At 38.9% G+C, this 21,472-nt stretch overlaps 1 protein-coding gene across 2 annotated transcripts in view; it reads left to right on the top strand.

The window, feature by feature from the left end:
* ANKMY2 (ankyrin repeat and MYND domain containing 2) overlaps window positions 1-15,301 on the top strand; it is a 35,692-nt gene extending 20,391 nt beyond the window's left edge. Inside the window, exons 5-10 of one of the 2 annotated variants that reach the window (XM_043589022.1) lie at window positions 2,711-2,871; window positions 7,699-7,913; window positions 8,714-8,849; window positions 10,467-10,595; window positions 12,559-12,688; window positions 14,124-15,301. In XM_043589022.1, the coding sequence (XP_043444957.1) occupies window positions 2,711-2,871; window positions 7,699-7,913; window positions 8,714-8,849; window positions 10,467-10,595; window positions 12,559-12,688; window positions 14,124-14,308 (956 nt within the window). In that variant the 3' untranslated portion in view covers window positions 14,309-15,301. The remainder of the gene's footprint in view (window positions 1-2,710; window positions 2,872-7,698; window positions 7,914-8,713; window positions 8,850-10,466; window positions 10,596-12,558; window positions 12,689-14,123) is intronic. The other variant, XM_043589024.1, reaches the window with a different exon arrangement.
* Window positions 15,302-21,472: the final 6,171 nt, after the last annotated feature.

The following is a 21,472-nucleotide window of genomic DNA, read 5'->3' as shown; positions in this document are numbered from 1 at the left end:
ACATTTTACTAAGATGTGTTTAGTTGTGTGTGTGTGTGTGTGTGTGTGTGTGTGTGTGTGTTCTCAGTTATCCTTCCTAAGACTGACTCAGTGACCCTATTCAATCAGGAAGACTTAAGTCTAGTGATAGCAATTCTGGCCCCAGATTATACACTGCCCCCCACCCCCCGCCGCCCGCCCCCAGCATATATTTTCTGCAGTGATAGTACTGTTTTATTTGTATTTACTCAGAATTCATAAATTAAATACCAGTAAAACTAAATATTTGTTTTGGTTATAAGTATATACATCAGTCTAATATAAATTATTAGCTGATTATTTAAAATAAAATATCAAAATAATGTAAGCACTACCTAAAATGTAAAAAAGATTAATGCTGAAAATATTATTATTTTGTCCTTCTTACAAAGATGGAATCTTAAGAAGCCTCTCTCTTCCTGTGACTGTGTCATTGATACATAGCTGGTATTTTTAATGTACCAATATTGCCACTGCTCACAGGGACTGTCCTGACTATTAGTTGAGAGGCTGATGAGAACACATAGTAACAAGCTAATTCTCTATTTACCCGACTGTTTTCTCTTCAACTTTTTCTCTGTCGATTTTACGGTTTTAAGGAGGTAATTTTAGAACTTTTTTTTTGTTTTTTTAAGTAGCAATACCCATCTTTTTATTGAAGCTGGATATAGACTGCATTTTAAGGAAGGATTGTTGTTTGTCTTCATCTTGTCTGGTTTCTTTCTGCACAGTTGTAAATTCCCACATGCGGTGACCAGTGTTAATTTTGATGCCGACATGTTCATGTCCTGCTAGTACATTTGCTTGATTGACTGTTTCTGTCTTTCCCTCTGTGAATATTGTGGATGTAGAGATGATCATTTGCTAAACAGAGCACCTCATGTTTCTAATATATCCTATTACTGTTTGACATCCCCTCAAGGTACATATATTGGAGCTTTCTGAATAAAAGAAAGAAAGAGGGAGAGAGAGAGAAAGAAACAAACACAAACAAACAAACAAACCCTGGTGTTTGGGTACTTAAGAACAGCACTGAATACCAAAAAGGAGATTGTGGTCACTACTAAAATTTCCCTTCAAATCAGGGACATGTTCTTCTATCATTTGTTTAATCTTTAAGTCTCGATCCATTTCTCTTTTTCTTTCTGGGACTTGTGTTATTTTTCACTACTACGTTTCTCGATCTGCCCTTCAGCTCTCATCTCTTCCATAATGATTACCATTTCCTAATTTTTCTGTTTGGAGAAACAGAAAAGTCCGCGAGACTTCACATTTTGTACTCGATCTACTTGATTTGAGTGTTCTCGTTTGGTGATTAGGGGTATGGTTTGGTGCTTGTTTGGGTCAGTGGTCGTGGTTGTAAGTGCACTTCCCACGAAAGAAGCCATCTGGTGGAGGCAGCACATAGTCTTCATGTTGCTGGATCCCTGCAGGAACTTTGCTCTGTATCTCCTAGGCAGCGAGGTAAAGCTGGAGGGTTGTGGAGCAGTGAAGAGAAGGGCCACTATCTCTATACCCGTGGGCCCAGGGTCAACAACTGGAAGATATTTTGTCCTCACTCAAGTAGACACTGCCAGGACCATGCATAAGCTGGGCAGGGGCCACCCAGACCACTCTCCCGGAGCCCTGGTGCCCTGGGCCCACTTCCCAGGACTTTCCGCTGCTGGTCCCTCCCACCTCGGCAGGCAGAGAAGAGGAAGAAGTCTCTTCTCCAGAGATCCCGGAAGAATCTGCACCTACAGCTGTGCCCTGCGAGGTTCTGGCTGCTTGCCCAGAGTGGCCTCTTCCCCGCCCCAGAGAGTTAGTGGTGAGGGAGCCTGGGAAGGAGAGGCAACAGGAACACACATTCAGGCTACCAACTTCTCCAGGGACAGTTTTGGTTTCATAGAACCAGTTTTACCTCTAGTGATGGCTTAGAGAAGTGGCATAGGGATCTATAAGGAGCTGTAAAGTGGATTCCAGGCTGTGCCGGCAAAAGCTTTTCCTCTAATTATATTCACAAAGAGGCCAAGCTTTTCTCAAATTCAAGGGAAGGGGAGATAACAACAACAACAACAATAATAATAATCTATATAGAGTGAATTTACATTCTGTGTGAAGAAAGCCAGATGTGATTAGGGAAGAATGACCATCATTTCTGTAGGGGTGGAAGAAGAGACATTTAAATAGAATAAAAAACAAACAACTTTTAATCTTTTTTTTTAATGTTTTATTTATTTGTTTTTGAGAGAGAGAGAGCACAAGCAGGGGAGGGATAGAGAGAGAAAGGGAGACACAGAATCTGAACCAGGCTCCAGACTCCGAGTGGTCAGCTCAGAGCCAGATGCAGGGCTTGAACTCACGAATTGCGAGATCATGCAACACCCGGTTGCCCCCAAAACAACTTTTAAAAAATATTTAGGGTCAATTATAAATTGAACTCCCCCCCCTTTTTTTTTGTAGTCTCCATAATCTTCCTATGTACTGTGCATTGTGTCTTTATAAGGAGATTATGTCTTGACCTCACAAAACATGCTTATAAATGTTCCTCAAAACATTTTACCTCTCCTCCTCTTCTACTCTCTTTTCTTGAAAATGAAAGACGTTAATGCATGGTTACTTCACAAGAACGCAGCAACATACTTAATAAAAAATTGGAAAATGTCCTATTTTGAATAATAAAATAACAGATTTCCTATTTTTCTGTTAAAAGGTCAACATGATTGTGTGACTATAATCAACAATTTCTTTCCCCGAGAGAGACTGGATTATTACACGAAACCCCAGGGACTGGATAAAGAGCCAAAACTGCCTCCAAAATTGGCAGGCCCACTGCACAAAATTATTACCACGACAAATCTTCATCCGGTCAAGGTAGCATAGTGTTTTTTATCTTCGCTTTTCATTTAAATATTGCTTCGGAGTTGAAACTGCTCTTGGTTATGTAAGATCATCTTGGTTGGGCTTTGCCAGTGTAGAGCTTGAGATGGAGCTCTGTTGTTCAGTTGGTACAGTGAAGGAGTGTTCTTGGTTTAAACCTGAGAGTGAGGGACACAGGCTAGGGCAGGAGGAGAAGCTAGGCAAAGAGGTGGGTTCAGCTGAAGCATACTTTCCACCTCATCTCACGGCAGCTCTGGACTGTTAATGGTTCCAGAGGGGCAAGGGAGTCAGGCTTTTGTATCACTCAGTTGCCAGTGCCGGAAACTTGTTCCCAGAGGGAAAGGACAGCCTCCCAGCTACTGCCAAGGACAATGGCTTCCTATGGATGAAGGCAGTTCCCTGGAGAAGGAGGCAGCTCTGAGCCCATCGCAGCCAGCACTCCCAGGAACTGAGGTTTAGTACACAGGCTGCTAAGAGGACCTCAGTGGGGCACCAACAGCATCTATTACAGTAAAGATCCTTCCAGGAAATGTTCTGAAATATAATCATGAGCACATTTTTTAAAAAAATATTTTTATTTTATTTTTTTGAGAGAGAGACAGAGTGTGAGTTGGGGAGGGGCAGAGAGAGAGGGAGACACAGAATCCCAAGCAGGCTCCAGGCTCTGAGCTGTCAGCACAGAGCCTGACACAGGGCTCAAACTTATGGACTGTGAGATCATGACCTGAGCTGAAATCGGACGCTTAACCGACTGAGCCACCTAGGCGCCTCGGTCATGACCACATATTTTAATGCAAGTAGCTGTTTGATGCCTTAAATAATATAGTTCTTCCAGAATTAGTCAAATCACGATAGATTTTCAGACTCTTTAGAACAACCCGGAAGTTCACATGGCTTACCTGAGAAACTTCAGGAGCCATTCTGAACTACTGTCTCTAATATTTTCTTCATAGTTTACATACAGACTTTTTTATTTGTTTAAAAAATGCATTTTTAAATTTAATTTATTTTTTCATAAATCAATCCACATGAGCATAATTTTCTCAGTGAATCATTATAGAAAACTCTGTGTGTGCCACAGTGATGCTGTCCTTTTTCAAATTTCAGTGATCTGTATCTTCATTCATAGCGTATAGATTTGATAGTAATTCAGAACTGTTTGGTGAGCAAGATGACAAATTGGATAAAAAATTAATAACATTAGTACAAAATGTTATTATAAATGCAGTGAATTAGATGTCCTTTAAAGTCTATTTTGGTGAATCTGTGGAACATACTGAACACCATTAAAATAAGCGGGCAGTTTGCATAAAGTAACTCTTTTAAAGACTGACACTTACTTGAAGATATAAGTTCCAAATTATATGTAATATTATTACTTTATTGATGTTTCCCTTTGCATACAGACTTTGAAGCTCAAGAAACAAACTTACAAAACATACCTGCCATCTGCCTTTCCTCTTCAATTGTTGTACTTAATATTCTGAAAGAACCCTAGGAGGTAACACTTGTGATCCTAAGTGGGCAAAAACAGAAATTCAGCCACAAATCATGTTTGTATTTATGGTGGAGATTAAGTGGAACTTAGAATTTAACTTTTAGAAAATGCGTAGCCCTTCTGTAACGATGGGTTTTTTCCCTCCCAGCACACGCAGGCAAAGAGATAAGTCCCATGTAGGAGCTCCTCCTTGCCCGTGGCGCTCTTTTTCTTTGCGGTGGTGCAGGCTAGGGTAGGAAGACAGGATTTTTCCTAGGATATAGCATTTCTCCACATGGAGAATGTGTGCGGTTTTAAAAGGCCCTCCAGCCTGAGCATTATGGGATCTTCTGGTTTAGACTGATTTGAAGAAGTTCCCTGTATTTTTCTGATTCACTGTCTTTTATATCTGTTTCTACCCCTTAAGACTGCAATAATCTCAATAAATGGGAATAATTGAGTCTGTGGAGTAATTTTTTTTTAGTGTTTATTTTTGAGAGAGAGAGAGAGAGAGACAGAGCATGAGTGGGGATGGGGCAGAGAGAGAGGGAGACACAGAATCTGAAGCAGGCTCCAGGCTCTGAGCTGTCAGCACAGAGCTTGATGCAGGGCTTGAACTCACAAATCGTGAGATCATGACCTGAGCCGAAGTCAGACGCTCAACCGACTGAGCCACCCAGGCGCCCCTGTGGAGTAATTTTTGATATTTATATGTAACCCAGTCTCTTCGGGTTAAATGTTTTAGTAATTACTGTTCTTTAATGATCTTTATTACTTTTTCTTTTTTAAAATTTTTACTTCTTCTTCTTCTTCTTCTTTTTTTTTTTTTTTTTGAGAAAGAGAGTGCATGCCCATGCACATGAGCACGGGACAGGCAGAGAGAGGGGGAGAGAGAATCTTAAGCAGGCTCCACACTGACAACGTGTGCACTCTCTCTCAAAATAATTTTTTTAAAAACTAAATAAATATAAAAGCACATATTTGAGTAAATTAGAGTAAGGGTATATTTATACAGGCAATAAATTGTAAACATGTATGAACTGAAATAGCCTACATTATATATTTTTTAGTACATTTGGTCTTAAAAGAGATTATTCTGTAATTATAGTACCTTCCTTCAAACCACACCTTGCTTTTTGTAGCTATAAATGATCTATTCACTTGGAAACCTCCCCGCCCACTTTGGATAAAAGTTGTGCAGTTGCTATTGTGGTGGCTTATTTTCATTGCTTTCCCCTTTTCAAGTCAGCAGGGGTCTTCTTGAAGCGTATTATAAAAAGGTAACTAACAGCCATTGTATAGAGTCACAGACCTTTTAAAATCACAGAGAGCCTCCTTGATACACAATTCACCCTTTCACTGCGGTGCACTTAACATAGCTGCCTGTGCGTCAAGGTTAAGTGGCTCCTGTAGCGATATGGATGTTTGTTTTCAACAGGGACTTGGAGAATTGTGCTGATGCTCAGAATACAGAGGTATACAGGAGAAAAACAGAATCACAGGAAAAATGACAACAGAATTGAGCAGAGTCTCTAAGTGGTCAGGAGACAGATGTACATAACTTTTTAAGGCCAGAATTGTTGGTTTGGTAATTTTTTTTAAAAGAAAAATAAAAAGAATTCAGAATGTCACTGTATAAACATATTCTTACATTCTTTGGGAGATGAGATATATCTGGCTTTTATGCTTAATGGAATATATTTATTCCTCCTCAATAATTAATAATGAGATTTTCTTTATAATGGATTACTTTATAATGCTCAAAAGATTAAAGGAAGGAAACTAGTTCAAATAATATTTTTTTGTGTTTATAAAATGTTTCAAGTAAGCTCATAGAGCTATGGTTATATGTCGTTTTTTTTTTTTTTTTTTTTTTTTTTTTTTTTAGTACAGTGGTATATATCACAAAGTAAATAAAGCCTAATATTTTCATAAAAGGAAAAAATGAATCTGGGTTCTAAGAATTTTTAAACAAGGTTATATTTATAAGTTTAAGATCCTGTGTTTTGATTATAAACGCTTCATGCAAAAATATACAACAGTTTCAAGTGATTGCACTTGACAGTAGAAATACATGTAATTAACAAGCCTTCTCTGCCAAAAGTTAATTTTTGATAAATGTTATTATGTAAGTTGTCAGCAAATTTACCAACCGGACTTCTCCTTATACTTATTTCATGAACTTTCTTTTATTATTGAGTGCTATATTGTAAGTAAAATATTATATTATATACCAATCTAGTAGTGTCAAAAATAAGTTCAAATCATATTTTAATTTCACAAGAACACTTAATCTATGTTAAATTTTTAATTAGGCTAGGCATGGGATTTATGTAAGTTAACAAATTATCTTCATATCTGAAGAAAAGGATCTAATACATGAAATCTGCTTTCTGTGATTACCTGATATTTACATTACCCAAGATAGGTATTTAGTTATAACACAAAGGTTAGCAAATACTGACTTTTTGCTGTGTGTGTACAATTGTGCCCATGTTACACATGTGTTTGCATTACTGTTATGTCCCCACGGATGTTTACATCTGTCCTGTGCAGACCTACTTCAGGTAATCTAGCCTATAACAAAGCCAGTAAAAAAAAAAAAATTAAAAAAAAAAACTCCTCATTACACTGATTTTGGACTTAATCTGTGTACATATATGAGAAGTGTGGGACTCATAATGCATCAAATTTGATAACTCTCTAGTATTTCTCCTTTTAAAGCTATTATTGCTTTGACCTATTCTCATTACCATAGAAGATTAGAAGCATATCATAAAAATTTCCACAGAGAAATGTAGTTAATTGGAAAGTAATACACTTTTTATTTTTAGACTGCTTCTTGTGAAAATCTCATTTCTTTATAATTAATAAGAATTAATGAGAATTATAGTACTCCTAACCATGAAATTCTAAAGCTCAGTAATGTTAGCTAAAAGTAGTGATTACTTGGTGATTTGATTCTGTATATAAAGGATATGTGAATATGCCACTTTTATCTTTGGTAGAAGTGCTTTTAACCGAGAATCTAAAATCATCTGCGTGGCATACTAACACCCTGGTTTAGCTGGATGGCAGATCACGTGATAACTTAGATATAAAGAGTTCAAGAGATGTCACGATGCTACGGTCCTCTGTATTAGTTTCATAACTTTGATCATTGGCAGTCGGCATTCTAATTTGAATTAACGTAGTAAACATATGACCCTGAGAAAGACATTATTTGGTAATCTATTGAAATCAACCCAAACTGACTGCCTAATTTGTACATGGAAAAATCTCTCATGGAATTTCTTTTTTTTTTTTCCTCATGGAATTTCTAAGCTCACTGTAATTTCTTCTAGATCGTGATGCTTATAAATGAGAATCCTCTACTGGCAGAAGAAACAGCTCTGAATAAATGCTACAAGGTGATGGATTTGATTTGTGAGAAATGTATGAAGCAGAGAGACATGAATGAAGTGCTGGCTATGAAAATGCACTACATCAGCTGTATCTTTCAGAAATGCATTAACTTTTTAAAAGATGGAGAGAATAAACTGGACACTCTCATCAAAAGGTACTGTTTGTTTTTGGTTTTTTTTGTTTTTTACCATGTCATATGTAGAACATGCTCAAATGGATAATGAATTATTATGTGAAGCCTCATTATGGATTAAAACATTAAGCAATTTAGCAGCAGTTGTTACTATTGGGCTCACATTTAGTCTGTAAGAAACGAAAGACGATGTTACGTTTAGACTGAGTGGTTATTCAGTTCTGTACTTTCTACAGTGATGCTTTTGTCATCCCCAGTTTACAGGTGAGGAATCTGAAGTTTGGAGAAGTTAAGTAGTGTGTGTAAGATGTAGAAGGTAGCCCAAGTCCAGCTTTGACGATGGGTACACCGTGCCGTAGGTTCCTGGTCCGGATTCGTCGTGGCCCTCAGTGTACCTCCGTTACTGAATCTGCGAGATCTGTGTGTTATCCTTGTTCTCTGAACCACCAGGGATCAAATTCCCTTACAGTCACACTGAGAAAAGTGAACTGTGTCAGAAGGGTGTAACTTAATGAGAATTCTCGTTCTTTGTACAAATAACTGGCATGGTAATGAGTAACTAGCTAATCTGATCATGGCAGTTAGTGTGTTTTAGGGCAGGGGTTGCTTTTATAAATACAGCTCGGGGCCCGTAAACCTGATAAGGCCTAGCTCAGCATGCAGCTAGAAGAGCAATTTGAATTAAGTCTGTCATCACGACTTGAAGAGACAATGAAAATCTGACGTAGAAAAGAAGAAACTACTAAAAGTTCATGGGTTTGGCTGTGAGGAAATGCTTAGGGATCAAACTCCAGTTATTTTTTTAAAAAAATCTCTTACAGCTTGCTAAAAGGCCGAGCTTCTGATGGCTTTCCGGTATATCAAGAAAAGATCATAAGAGAAAGTATCCGAAAATTTCCTTACTGTGAAGCGACACTCCTCCAGCAACTGGTGCGAAGTATTGCTCCTGTTGAAATTGTAAGGCTCCTCACGATCACTTAGTTAACTCTACCAGTAAGACCTAATTACTGTATTTTGAGCAATTAAAGGCAAGTTCTCTTTAGCATTAATTTATTGTTTATTTAATAGATAAATAATTACTGTAGACAGTTTTCAGGAACAGACATGGTGATCGATTTGCCTGTTAACCTTGTTTCTGTTCACATGCCTCCCCTTCTTGATCCTCTTCTGTCATTTTTATATAACTCATCGTTTAGTAAATAGTATTCCCCTCTGTCGGAATTGAGACGGCTGTATGGAAACTTAACATTTTAAAGACCTCTGTGAAACCTGTAAAGGTGGGTTCACACCTGTTCTGTAATACAGATACACACATGTGCACTTGCAGCTTGTGAAAAACCAGTACAAAGTCCCACGCTAGTTGAAAGGAGGAACTGATTGTCTAGGTTGATGGTTTCTGGTCGTGGGAGATGTGAAGGGATGGTCACGGGGAAGCTTGTTGTATGTCTTCATAAACAATCTTAAAGTGTGCCCCAGCTTCTGAGATTCTACCTTAATGCCTCTGATTATAAATTTTCCATACTTAACAAAATTCTGTTTTTACTTCCCAGCTGTAGGAAGTAAAATTTAACTTCATTGTTCTTCCAGAATTATATATTCTCTCTGGTAAACTATATTTATCTGGAATGCTGGTAGTTGTGAATGTCCCGCGTAGCCACTGTTTACTACCTAAGGGGTTTTGTTAAACTGGCAAGTTTACAAGCCAATGAAGCAATGCTAATCTTTTCCTGTACAACGGTAACTCTCAGGGTTGCCTGCCACGTCACCTATGGCACTTTCTGCCCACGTGGGTGCCTGGGCCCTCCTGCAGAAGTTTTCATCCCCTCTGCCTCCTATGGCTCTTGGCTTCTTCCTGTCACAAATCCCAGCAGGAAGTTTGAGGCATAGCTACATTTAAGAAGTGTTGAGTCCGCATTGTAACAGAGTATACTTTTAAAGAAGTTTGGCTTTTGTAATTGACAAAGTATATTTTAACTTCTGGAAGACTAGCTAATGTCTCAGTTCTTACAGGCTGTGTTGAGTGTTTGTTTTTAAGTTGAATATCTTTCCATGAGATGAACTCTGGTACCTAAACAAATTTGTACTTAACAAAGTGGATGACAAGGTTGTGTATAACAAAGTTCCTGTCCCCCCAGCAGTGACAAGAAAGGTTCCGTGATGTTGTCTAGTTGTACCATCAATTTTTTTTCTCAAGCAATAATTCACACTAATAGCTGTGCTCTTGTAACATAGGTAAAGTCTGTGTCACGTATAGCCTTATTGACTTTGTCTCTTGTGTGCCTGCTTCTGGACAACATTGTTTATGCAGTATCGTCTCCGTAGTCTTCCCATGTTGATTTGATCTGATTTGATTTGATTTATTTAAAGTTGGCGAGGTGCAGCGAGAGAGGGAGAGAAAACCCAAACAGGCTCCACTCCATCAGCACCGAGCCCAAGGTGGGGCTCGATATCATGAACCGTGAGGTCATGACCTGAGCTGAAACCAAGAGTCAGATGGGTAACCAGCCGAGCTTCCCAGGCACCCCTCCATGGTGATTTTAAAGTGTATTTTTCTCTTCTTCATGCCTACTCTAGGGTTCTGATCCCACTGCGTTCTCTGTACTTACCCAAGCCATCACTGGTCAGGTGGGTTTTGTGGATGTTGAATTTTGCACAACCTGTGGAGAAAAGGGAGCAAGTAAAAGATGTTCTGTATGCAAGATGGTAAGAATGAAGTTCTTTGAAGTTCACTGATTTGGTTTAGGTTTCATATCCGAGTTGATAAACTGAGTTTTAATATTCTAAATACAGTGATTGGCATTAGTTTTCTAATAGACTCTAATATGGTACAAATTCTATGCATGTAATCCTTAAAAGTAGTTCTGGGAGAAAAGTATGGGAGAAATGTAGTTCTGTGCCTTATCTTCTCTCAGACTTCCATATTGCCACAGCTTCAGTGCTGACCACCTCCAAGAAAAAGAATGCAAGAGAGTGAATACAAAAAAGATAATCCATAAGGGATTGAGGCTGGTGCAGACCTGAGAACCTAAAGTAGGACAGTTCATAGATATGCAATCTCGACTCTTCTGATAGCAGCTTAACTGCAATCTCTCCATCATGTCTTCTATGTAAAACTACAACTCCCTTCTTACTGCCACCGATCTTTAAGCTCTCTGGACTGTATTACCCACTTCTGTCAGAATGAACTTTGAAAGGGCATATCTAATTGGGTTCTTCTCCTCACAGATACTACCTGCAAGCATTCATCTGTGCATTCACTTTACCCTATCCATTAAATCAAGTTCCTGTTGTTTTTAAGGTTGAAATTCTTCAGCGTATTAATAACATTCATCACATTTTGCTTTAACCTACTTCTGCGCTTCATCTCTTTTAATTACTTACTTCTTTGAACCTTGGTTTCTTTGTATGTGAAATGGGGTTAGTGTTGTAAGAGTTTATTGAGACCATCTATATTGGTTAACTGTTGCTGCATATAAAACCCTCCAAAATTCAGTACTTAAAATGCAGTAATTTGCTAATTTCCCATGTTGGCGGTTGGCTGAGATGGGCTGAGAGGGCCTGGGGCACTTTTTCTCCATGTGTCTCTTATCCTCCTTAGACCAGCAGGCGGCCTGAGCCATCTCATAATGATGGCAGAAGTAAAAGTGGGGAGGTGAAAGCACATGAGGTCTCCTGAAGTCTAGCCTTGAAATTGTCATGCTCTCTCATTCCTTTGGCCAAAGCAAGTCACATGGCCAAATTGTAAACTCAGTTCTTCCCTTCAGTAAAAAGAACTTTGAAGTCTCATGGGAAAATGTAAACATGCAGGGAAAAATTAAGAATTGGGACCAGTGAAACAGTCTCCAGTATGTGTCATCTATTTATAAGGGCCTCGCACAGTGCTTGGCATAGAATCTTACAAAACTCTAAGGTCCATTTGCACAAACTTCTTGCTGTTCCTTGAGCATATAATTCGTTTCCCTTCCTCCATTTTTGTACAAGATAATCTCTGCCTGGAATGCTTCTTTCCCATTCCTCTGTTGACTGACTTCCTTCATTTAGAGGGAGTCACTGCTTCCTCTGTGCTCCTGTTGCTATTACTACACTTACTAGGATATAAATCATGTTGTTGAGTGTCTGCCTTCCTCCACGCTGCCCCATCCAGCTCTTTTTCAACCTACCTTCTTCTGAGATAACTATATCTCCCTTGTCATAGTACTGTATCACTTCTGACACATAGTACGTTCTTTTTTAAAACAAATTTTTCAATTGTTTATTTATTTTTGAGAGAGAAAGAAGTAGAGAGCAAGCAGGGGAGGGGCAGAGAGAGAGGGAGACAGAGTCCCCAACAGGCTTGAACGCAGGGCTTGAACTCACAAACCGTGAGATCGTGACCTGAGCTGAAACCAGGAGTCGGATGCTTCACTGACTGAGCCACCCAGGTGTCCCCACATAGTAGGTGCTTAGTAAATCACTTGTTGGAGTCTTTGGTAGACTGTTCGTTGTATATCCGTTATTGTTATAAAGCACGAGCTAAAAATCACAAATCTAAGTTAGTGTACTTATGGTTTTAAAAGAAAGCATACCAAACAGCATTTTTACAGCATAGTTGTTGGTTTAGTGTTATAGTTGGAATATCATGCAGTCACAGCTCTTGAAATGAAATAAACTTAACAATTGTTTTCAGGTAATATACTGCGATCAAACCTGTCAGAAAACACACTGGTTTGCACATAAGAAAATCTGTAAGAATCTAAAGGACATTTATGAAAAACAACAATTGGAAGCTGCCAAAGAAAAGAGTGCAGAGGAAAACAGTACGTATATAAAAAGCAAGCTCATGGAGAAGAGGAATGATATTATTAATATTAACACAGGGCACCAAGGGACGGAGTATTCTCTGGGGACTGAGGAAACTTGGAGTTGACCAGCATAAAAATCACACTTAAATTTGTCCCTACTTCGGGTTGCTGGGATAATGTCTAGAATATGGTTAGCCTAGAAGTCCCTGGAAAACAAAGAGGTATAGAATTTTAAGGAATAGGGTTTATTCCATATTCTACATTTGGACTCAGGAGAGTACCCTGCAACAACAGGACTTTAAGTGAGTATTCACTTATCCTCTACTCACAAAGGATTTTAAGGTCTTCGACTAAGGAAATAATTACATTTCCCCTAATGGCTACCCACAGATTTTAAGGTTGGGAACCTTTAATTTTTTAAATTAAATTACAAAGCTGTAGGTGAAATTACAGAGCAAATTTATAAATTACAGATTACATCGCAGACCTACTGTACAGATTAGGTTTCTATAAGTGTCTGGGCATAGAGTTCCCTATTATTTTTTCTCTCCCTCCCTCGTGAAGTATATGACTCATTTTCATCAGAAACAGTGAGTTGCTTCAGCAATGGTTCACAGACCGTAGTGGAAAACAATGTCCACTCTATGCCCCACCCCTGAAAATATATCATACGTTCTGGGGAGCGCATCTAGTTTGAAAAAGTGGCCCAGGTGACTCGGATACAAAACACTTCCCCCTCCACCCCTTTTAAAGCTGTACTGCCTTTACCACTTGCTTGAGAAACACTATTAATAGGATTGAATGATGTGCACAAAATGAAATTTAATTTATATAAATAAATTGTTACGAGAACAGCCAGGCTTTCTGCCACGCCTTCTCGTGTCTTCTGGACCAAACGTCTGTATGTTCTGTGGAGGGCGGAGGATAGCAGCTGGTCTCGTACCAGACGAGCGAGAGAGTAAGGCTGTCAGGAAGCATGGGAATTCCCAGTTGCGAAGCAGCAGCAGGTGCCATATGCTTTTCTAAATGTCTCACGCACCTCTACTTCCCACCAGGGTAGGATAGCCTTTATTATCCCCCACTTTACAGATGAGGAAACAACCTCGTACAGGCCATCACCTACCCAAAGACATCAAGGTAATTCACGGCAAAGCTGTATTTAAATGCAGGTTTTATCAGATGCCAGACAACCATTTAGATTTCAAGGCCCAGCGGCTGTGGAGCCAGAGGCCCGCGTCCAAATTCTGGTTTGCTCCTTCACTCTGAGTTGCCAAACCCTTCTCTTCTCAGTTTTTCCATTTGTAAAAGTCATGATAATAACGATAATAGAGATAATTTACCTCACATGGCTATTGGGAGGATTCAATAATTTAATACACAGAAAGCACTTAGGAGAGTGACTGACATGTGGTAGGAATAACAAAATGATTTTTTTTTTTGTTTTGGTCAGATGGCAAACTTGATGTCAATTCTAATTGTGTTAATGAAGAGCAGCCAGAGGCCGAAACGGGAACTTCCCGAGAGGATTGTAACCCCAAAGAGTCTGTAGAAGGGGAGGAAGAATGTCCTCAGAGTGAAGCTGGGTTGGAAGGCTTACAGGATGCTCCTGCAGGTCCACAGGCATCTGAGGAGTAAAAGCCAGAGCCAGCACCAGTGTGGATGGTTCGTACCCTGGCAGGTAGCTGGAAAGCTCATGCGACCGTATCCTCACTGCCTCATGATACCTGCATGGCACCATGGCAGGATTCCATGTTTCCTAGAATAGACGCTTTCAAGCAAAGCTCTGTCTACCATGCCCTAATTTCCTCGTGCTCTCTGTACTGTCATTGGACAGGTACCACAAGGGAAAAATTTTTATTTCAAACTATAGAAGAAACATTTTTATTCCCTTTCTGAGGCCAGCTTCCCTGCAATTGTTCTCAAAGCAAAATACATCCCTTAAAGAAGAAATAAAATATAGGCTGTGGGGAACAAAGGACCCGCAGAATAGGTGTAGGAGAGAGATTTTCAGGAAGGAAGGATTTTTTAGCCACTGAGACGGGTAGTTAAATGAATCATAATTTATATGCGAGTAAGATGAATATAAATAGCATTTACAATAGTGAAGCCCTGCTTATTAAGATACAATGAAATGAAGAAAAGTTGTATGTTACAGGATCTGTCCCAGTTCAGCCCATTGTAGTTTTATATCGAAATTATCCTGAGCAGTCTGAACTTTATATAGTTCCTGCGGTGACGTTGTATATACAGTGTTTGTACCTTCAGAAATGTCAAATCTCCCAGAAGGAACGAAGGCATAGCCACAGTTATCTCAGCATGTGCTTTAAAAAGGATATTTCATGAAATGTTTGATTTAATAATGGCTAAACATAGTGTGTCCACAGTTATGAAACTAATTCACGTGCCATATTCCACTTGAAAGGCTTTTATCTTCCCGTAAGCTTTTCATGTGGCTCTTCCTGTCCAGAAATTGATTTGTAACTGTCACTTTTAGAATGTCCCGGCACCAGTTTTTAGCTTACACAGTACCGAAGCAGGCTAAGGTGTGATAGCCAAAGACAGTGCCGTGTTTCAGAGTTTCTTGTGATGATTGTAAAATAAATTGTGCCTACTGTATAACCAACTCTACACCTTGTTTCCTGGTTTATTGCTGTCAAGGGGTGGCAAATATTAAAGAAATAATAGAGGACTTAATTTTAGGAATTTCAGCAAATACTAGAGAACAACGTAGTAAGTATTTTAATGTGCACAAATGCAAATCACAGTGACTAAAATTCCCACTTCACTTCACTGATCACATTCTTCTATCTTGCTCGTTCTCCTCTTACACTGAATGACTTTTCTCCCAGTCCCAGTACTACACCTGTACTCCTGCTACCATGCTGTTCCCGGAGGACTTCTTGGGGGAAAATTCAGTGTGAAGAGTTAACTGGTTGGCAATCAGGCAGACTGCACCTAAACTTGTCAGTCATGACAAGCCTCCCTTCCCTTGTCAAGGCACCTCGTCTGCGCACTGAGAAACATTCCGCTTTGACTAGTGCGATAGTCCTCCTAGGCTTTGTTCTCCCACCAATCTGTTTTATACCTGTGTTATCTGATTGTTTTTTCGTGTGTGTTATCGCCATTTTGTGTTACCATTACGATGCCTGTCTTCGGATAACATGGAGGGTTATGAAAAAGCAGGAGGAAATAGGAAAATCGAGAGATGTGGCGTTGTAGAGGTACCTTTTCCCTTCATTGAAGTGAATGTTAACATGAGTCAACTCTAACACCGCTACAACCCCCAGTGGACAAAGAAGACTTCAGGTATAAGCCATGTCAACATGAAAATTTTCCATAGATGTGATTCAGGGAAGAAGTGGTTAGAAGATGGAGTTTAAGACGCAATGGGGATGGTTCTGATTATAATCCCTTCCTTTGTCATACTTCAATCTCAGAGTGATGTTTCCATTAAGATAGGTGGTCATCCAGTTCATTTTTTTTAAACCGTGTTGAATTACTTTTAATATGCTATCAAGAAACTTCTCAAACAAAAATATGACCTAAAGGATTAAGATAGTCTTATTATTCCAATATGTTTCATACCTAGAGCTGATGTAATAGAATATTGGTCAGCGGGTTTACTAGGAAATTGGATTTTGCTTTTTGATTCAATAGGTGATAACAGTAGTTAACACTGAAAGTTACTATATCCCTGAAGTTATCGTTTTTAATCTTTATAACAAGCCTGTAAATTAGACTTTATTTTAAGCCCCATAGCACAGACAAGGAAGAGGTCAATTAACTTATCCAAAAGAACAGAGCTGGAACTCATCCAGGTCTCCAGTTCTGACCACTACATTATATACTTTTACTATGTTACCTTTGCTGTAGTATCTCTGCAGATATAAGATAATAGAGCTCTGAAGGCAGGCCATTATTTTACAGGATTTAATGAATATTTTCCAGGATCTTTAAAAGATGACCGATTTTAGTCATCTATCACGTACATGGGTTTACTTGAATTTTAATATTACTGGGTACTGAACTTCATAGAAATTCTTCAAGTAGATATTCCTTTTTTTTTTTTTTTTCCTAAATAGGTATTCTTGCAGTGTTTTTATCTTCTCAGGATCCCATCTCACCTGCACCTGAAGCCAATGAGTGCCCTTCTTGAGTGGGAGCTTGTACATCTTCCAATCCAGGTGTTTTTATGGTTGCTACTGGTAGCCGTGACCTGCTTCCTTGACCACACCCGGGCCAATCAGAGCACTTCCTAGAGGTTTTACATTCCTGAAGCTGAAGAGGGGAGGCTTTTTTTTGTATTTTGTTTCTCTCTTACAACAGTAATTAAATACAGGGATTCAGTTCCAGAGCTGTGCTGACATGTGGAGGCACCTGAGAGAATACAGCCATTGAACACACCCAAGCAGGCAAGGGATAGAGGGAGGGAATGCTGTTTGAGCTGTTGAATCCACTGAGTTCTGGCAGTCTACACTGGGCTTGCATCGTTTGGTGACATGAGCAAATTTCCCTTTTGGATATCTATAATTTAAAACCAAAGAATTCTTATTAATACATTTGTGACAAGTGGAAGACAAATGGGACCAAATTTTTAAAGTTAAGTACATATAAATAGAGCTAAAAGGAAAATGAAGTCATATAACTTAAAATTTTGAAATTTATATGCTCTTAGAAAGAACCTACAATAGCAGTTCAAGGTTTTTGTTTTTTGTTTTTTGTTTTCTTAGCAGTTCAAGTTTGGAATTAAATCATGGTTATCATTTTGGTTGGAAAGGAAACCACCAATGCAAGGTGTTTTTCTTTATGAATGTTTTTTCTAGAAAAACTCATTTGCTTGAAATTGTATAGAAATTAGTGCATATTTATATAAATTGTGATAATACTAAAGCATTATTTACATAGATAAAAAGCAACATCTTAATTTAGTAAAAAGCAAATTTCTTCTTCTCATAATTCCTTCAGCAGATAAATAGGAGATTTCTTTTCCTCTAAAAGGTAAATCTGGCCTAGTTTATAGGGCTGTTTTTTGGAATCCTTTAAGGACTTTCATGAATACATGAAGGCATCTTTTGAATAAAAGCCAAATCATAATTTGTCTAGAATGAATCAGGTAGCTACATAACTGACCAATTCAAGGCAATGTATCTAGATAATTCATAAACTAATATGGAACCACTTAATTCCAGGATGATTTGACATGGGTAAGATTTAAATGTGAAAAAAAAATGATCATTCTCTGAAAAATACCATGAGAAAATTCTTAATGACTTTGGCTGGAAGGAGGCCTTTGTAAATAGGATCCTAAACCCAGAAGCCATAAAAGGAAACAAATACAGCTACACTTAAAAAATAACCTGAACACTTCTGCTTCTGGAAAGGTAGAGTAGACATACTTTTCTCTATTCCTTCTGCTAAGTAAAACTAAAATCCCTAGATACGATACATCAAACATAAATAAGAAAACTTCTCCATAAGGTGGAGAAAGAAGGCAGACTGGCTGGGGACCTCAAGAGCCAGGCAGTGACAGTCAGTTTGTTCTCTTGAGATTTTTTTTTTTTTTTCCTCATATATCCCAGTTGTGATGCTGAAGAAGCTGGCAACATGGAAATACCAACACTAAAAATAAAAAGTCCCTAAAAAGGCCTGCTGGCCTGCCTTGTAGATTTATGACTCAAGACCGCAACATCAACTCATTCTTGAATTTCTAGTCTACCTAGGCCTGCCCTACAAATTTTGGATTTGTCAACTCCTAAAATGGCATGAACCAAGTCCGTAAATCTCTCTCTCTCTCTCTCTCCCCCCTTCTCTCTCTCTTTCTCTCTCTCTCTCTCACAATATATATATAGGATATATATAGGATATAGATATATATAGGATATATATACATACAGTTTCTGTGGAAAGTTTCTTTGGAGAGCCCTAATGCACCAGGTGTCTTACTTTGGGCAGTTATATAACAAATTATGGTAAACTATGGCGGCTTAAACAATAAACATGTATTTCTCACAGTTCTGGAGGCCAGAAGAGATCAGAGTGCCAGCATGGTCAAGTTTTGGGTGAGTACCCTCTTCCTGGTCTACAGAGGGCCATCTTCTTACTCTGTCCTCACATGGTGGAAATAGGGTAGCCACCTCTCTGTCCTCTTAAAAGGGCACTAGTCCCCTTCATAAGGGCTCTACTCTCATGACCAAACTACCTCCCAAAGGCCTCGTCTCCGGATACCATCATGTTGAGGGGTAGGTTTCAATATACAAATGAGGGGGTGGGGGGAAGTTGGGGACACAAACATTCACTCTGACATCAGATAGAGTTCATAAAGGACACAGCTGCTCCCGGGATAAGAATAACCATTAGATCAAGCACTGACTTTGAGAAAGCCACTCTACCTAACACCTTACATCCATTTATGTAACTTAATCCTTGAGATTTAATGAGGTAACTATGATTATCATTTTAAATAAGAGGAAATGAAAGCTTACAGAAGTTAGCTAACTTGTCCAAATGACGACTAGTAAGTGGAAGAGCTAAACTGGGTCTGATTCCAGAGCTGCAGCTTTTAGCCGCTACCCTATCTACATGTATGTAATATTTTCTCTTTCCTGGTCATGAGAGCTCCTGATGGATCCTAATATACTTTTGACCCACATCAGCTTGCATGTTCTCTTTTGCTTAAAACAAAGAATTTAATACCCTCTCAACTATGTGTTCCATTTTGGTAGAGTTTTAGGTTACCTCAGTAAGGATCATGTCTTTTATTTTGTGTTTCTGCCTAAATGGTGTTTTATTACAGTCACATCCACTCCGTAGCCCTTCATTACTGAATAAAAAACATTGAGGAGTGCATTTTAAAGCAAATCTTTTTCTTCATACAAATGAGACATCTTTCCATTAGTTCCTTGAAAAGGAGATTAAGTAAAATTTTCTAGCCATATTTTTGTAATTGGAATAATTTTTTCATCCTTTTCAGTTGCTTGCGGGATTAAAAATAAAATATCAGGCTCCATTTTTTTTTTTTTTACAATTCTTTCAGTAGTTAACCTGGAGATTACAATATCTCATCTTAAAGTTACTGCAATCTATTCAAAATTAATACTGCTTATGCAATTTATGGGCCAGCTTAAATCGGATCCCAAATGTACCATTTTCATCATGAAATAGGTTGCTGTTCTGCCTGCTCAACACTATTGCTTAGTGGGTCTGATTAGTGCTCCACTTCTGATGAGTAACGTTAGTCAGAGTTGCCTGATGTTCTTTGATCAGATTCTTAGTACTAGGATGGATGCAGTAGCATGCTTAAAACTGCTATTTGAACAATTACTAGCTCTCTGCTGAAGGTGGTATGGCCTTATTCAAGAACCTTTTGAGGCTGCACTGTGCCTTTCTTAGAGTTTGCCAGACTTCACAAATCATCCTTACCTACCATAAATACTTTTAGCACCATGGATTATACCAAGTTATTCTGTTATCTGTTGTTGTATCAAGGACGCTTAAATTACACTGAAATCGATCAGCTGGAAGCATTAATAATCATTATCTCATATAGTTTCTGTAGGCCGGAAACCCAGGAGCAGCTTAACTGAGTGGTTCTGGCTTGGGGTTTCTCAGGAGGGTGTGGTGCAGCTCTTGGCCTGGGCTGCAGTCATCTGAAGGTTTAATTAGATCTGGAGAATCTGCTCTCAGGATGGCTCTTTCTTATGGTTGTTGACAATAGGCCTCAGTCTCTCACTGGCTTTTTGAAGTTGACCTCAGTTCCTCACCACTGAGCCTCCCCAGAGGATTGTGTAAGTGTCCTCAAGACGTGGTAGCTGGCTTCTTGCAGAAGTGATCCAGGAGAGACAACAAGAGAACATTTCAGCTCTTACCACAACCAAATCTTGTAAGCCACGCACTATAACTTTTGTCTTGCACCACTCGTCTACATCAATGCCCAAATCTCTGGTTTTTCTTTCCCCCAAGTATAATCCTCTGCCAAGGATCATGGCTGAATTTTCAGATTCTGGCTTTGTACAGATTCCTAAGTGCCCACAGGTGAAAGGAGGTTACAGATTCTCAAGGACGGTTCACTATTCCCTCTAGGGCTTTTGTCCCTTGCCTATTTTGATTTCAGCCCCACCTATAGTGCCCACACTGTGGTGGTGTCTCAGCACCACCAGATAGGAGGAAGTGTCACTCTGCTCTTTGTAAGCTTTGATCTAGCTCTTTAGCTTAGCTGGGGAAAACCAGCAATGCATTTTGTCTCTCAGTACCAGGCAACTGCTAAAAGCTTTTCTGGTTCCTCTTTCCTCCAGCAGCAGGTTTCAGGATAGGCACAGCTCAGACCACTAGCCCACACGCAGAACTGGCAAATGCCTTCAAAGGTGAGATAAAACGACAATAGACTGGATAAAATAAATTGTGGTATGATCATACAATGGAATACCGTACAGCAATGAGAATGATAGGGCTATTGAGTAAAAGTAATTCAACTTTTGTGATTCCATTTATATGCCTTTCAAAGACACACACAATTAATTTATGGTTTAGAAATCATAACAGTGGCTAGGTAATAGGTAATAAGAGTGGTAACAGGAGTGAGGAGGCACTTCACGTGCTGGTGATAGTCTATTTCTTGTTCTAGGACTGCTGTTACCCGCACATGTTCATTTTTTGAAAACTGTTGAGCTGAACATTTAATGATTTGTGTACATTTCCATATACGTGTATTACTTCAGCAAAAATTTAAAATGTGTAGGAATTGTATTATTGGTGTTTCTGTTTACATTTACATATTTCAAATAATATACTAAATATACAATA

The sequence above is a fragment of the Prionailurus bengalensis genome, chromosome A2, assembly GCF_016509475.1.
Source record: "Prionailurus bengalensis isolate Pbe53 chromosome A2, Fcat_Pben_1.1_paternal_pri, whole genome shotgun sequence".
In the NCBI taxonomy this organism is placed as follows: domain Eukaryota; kingdom Metazoa; phylum Chordata; class Mammalia; order Carnivora; family Felidae; genus Prionailurus; species Prionailurus bengalensis.
Note: the sequence above shows the minus strand (reverse complement) of the source record. Positions and strands in the feature narration are given on the sequence as shown.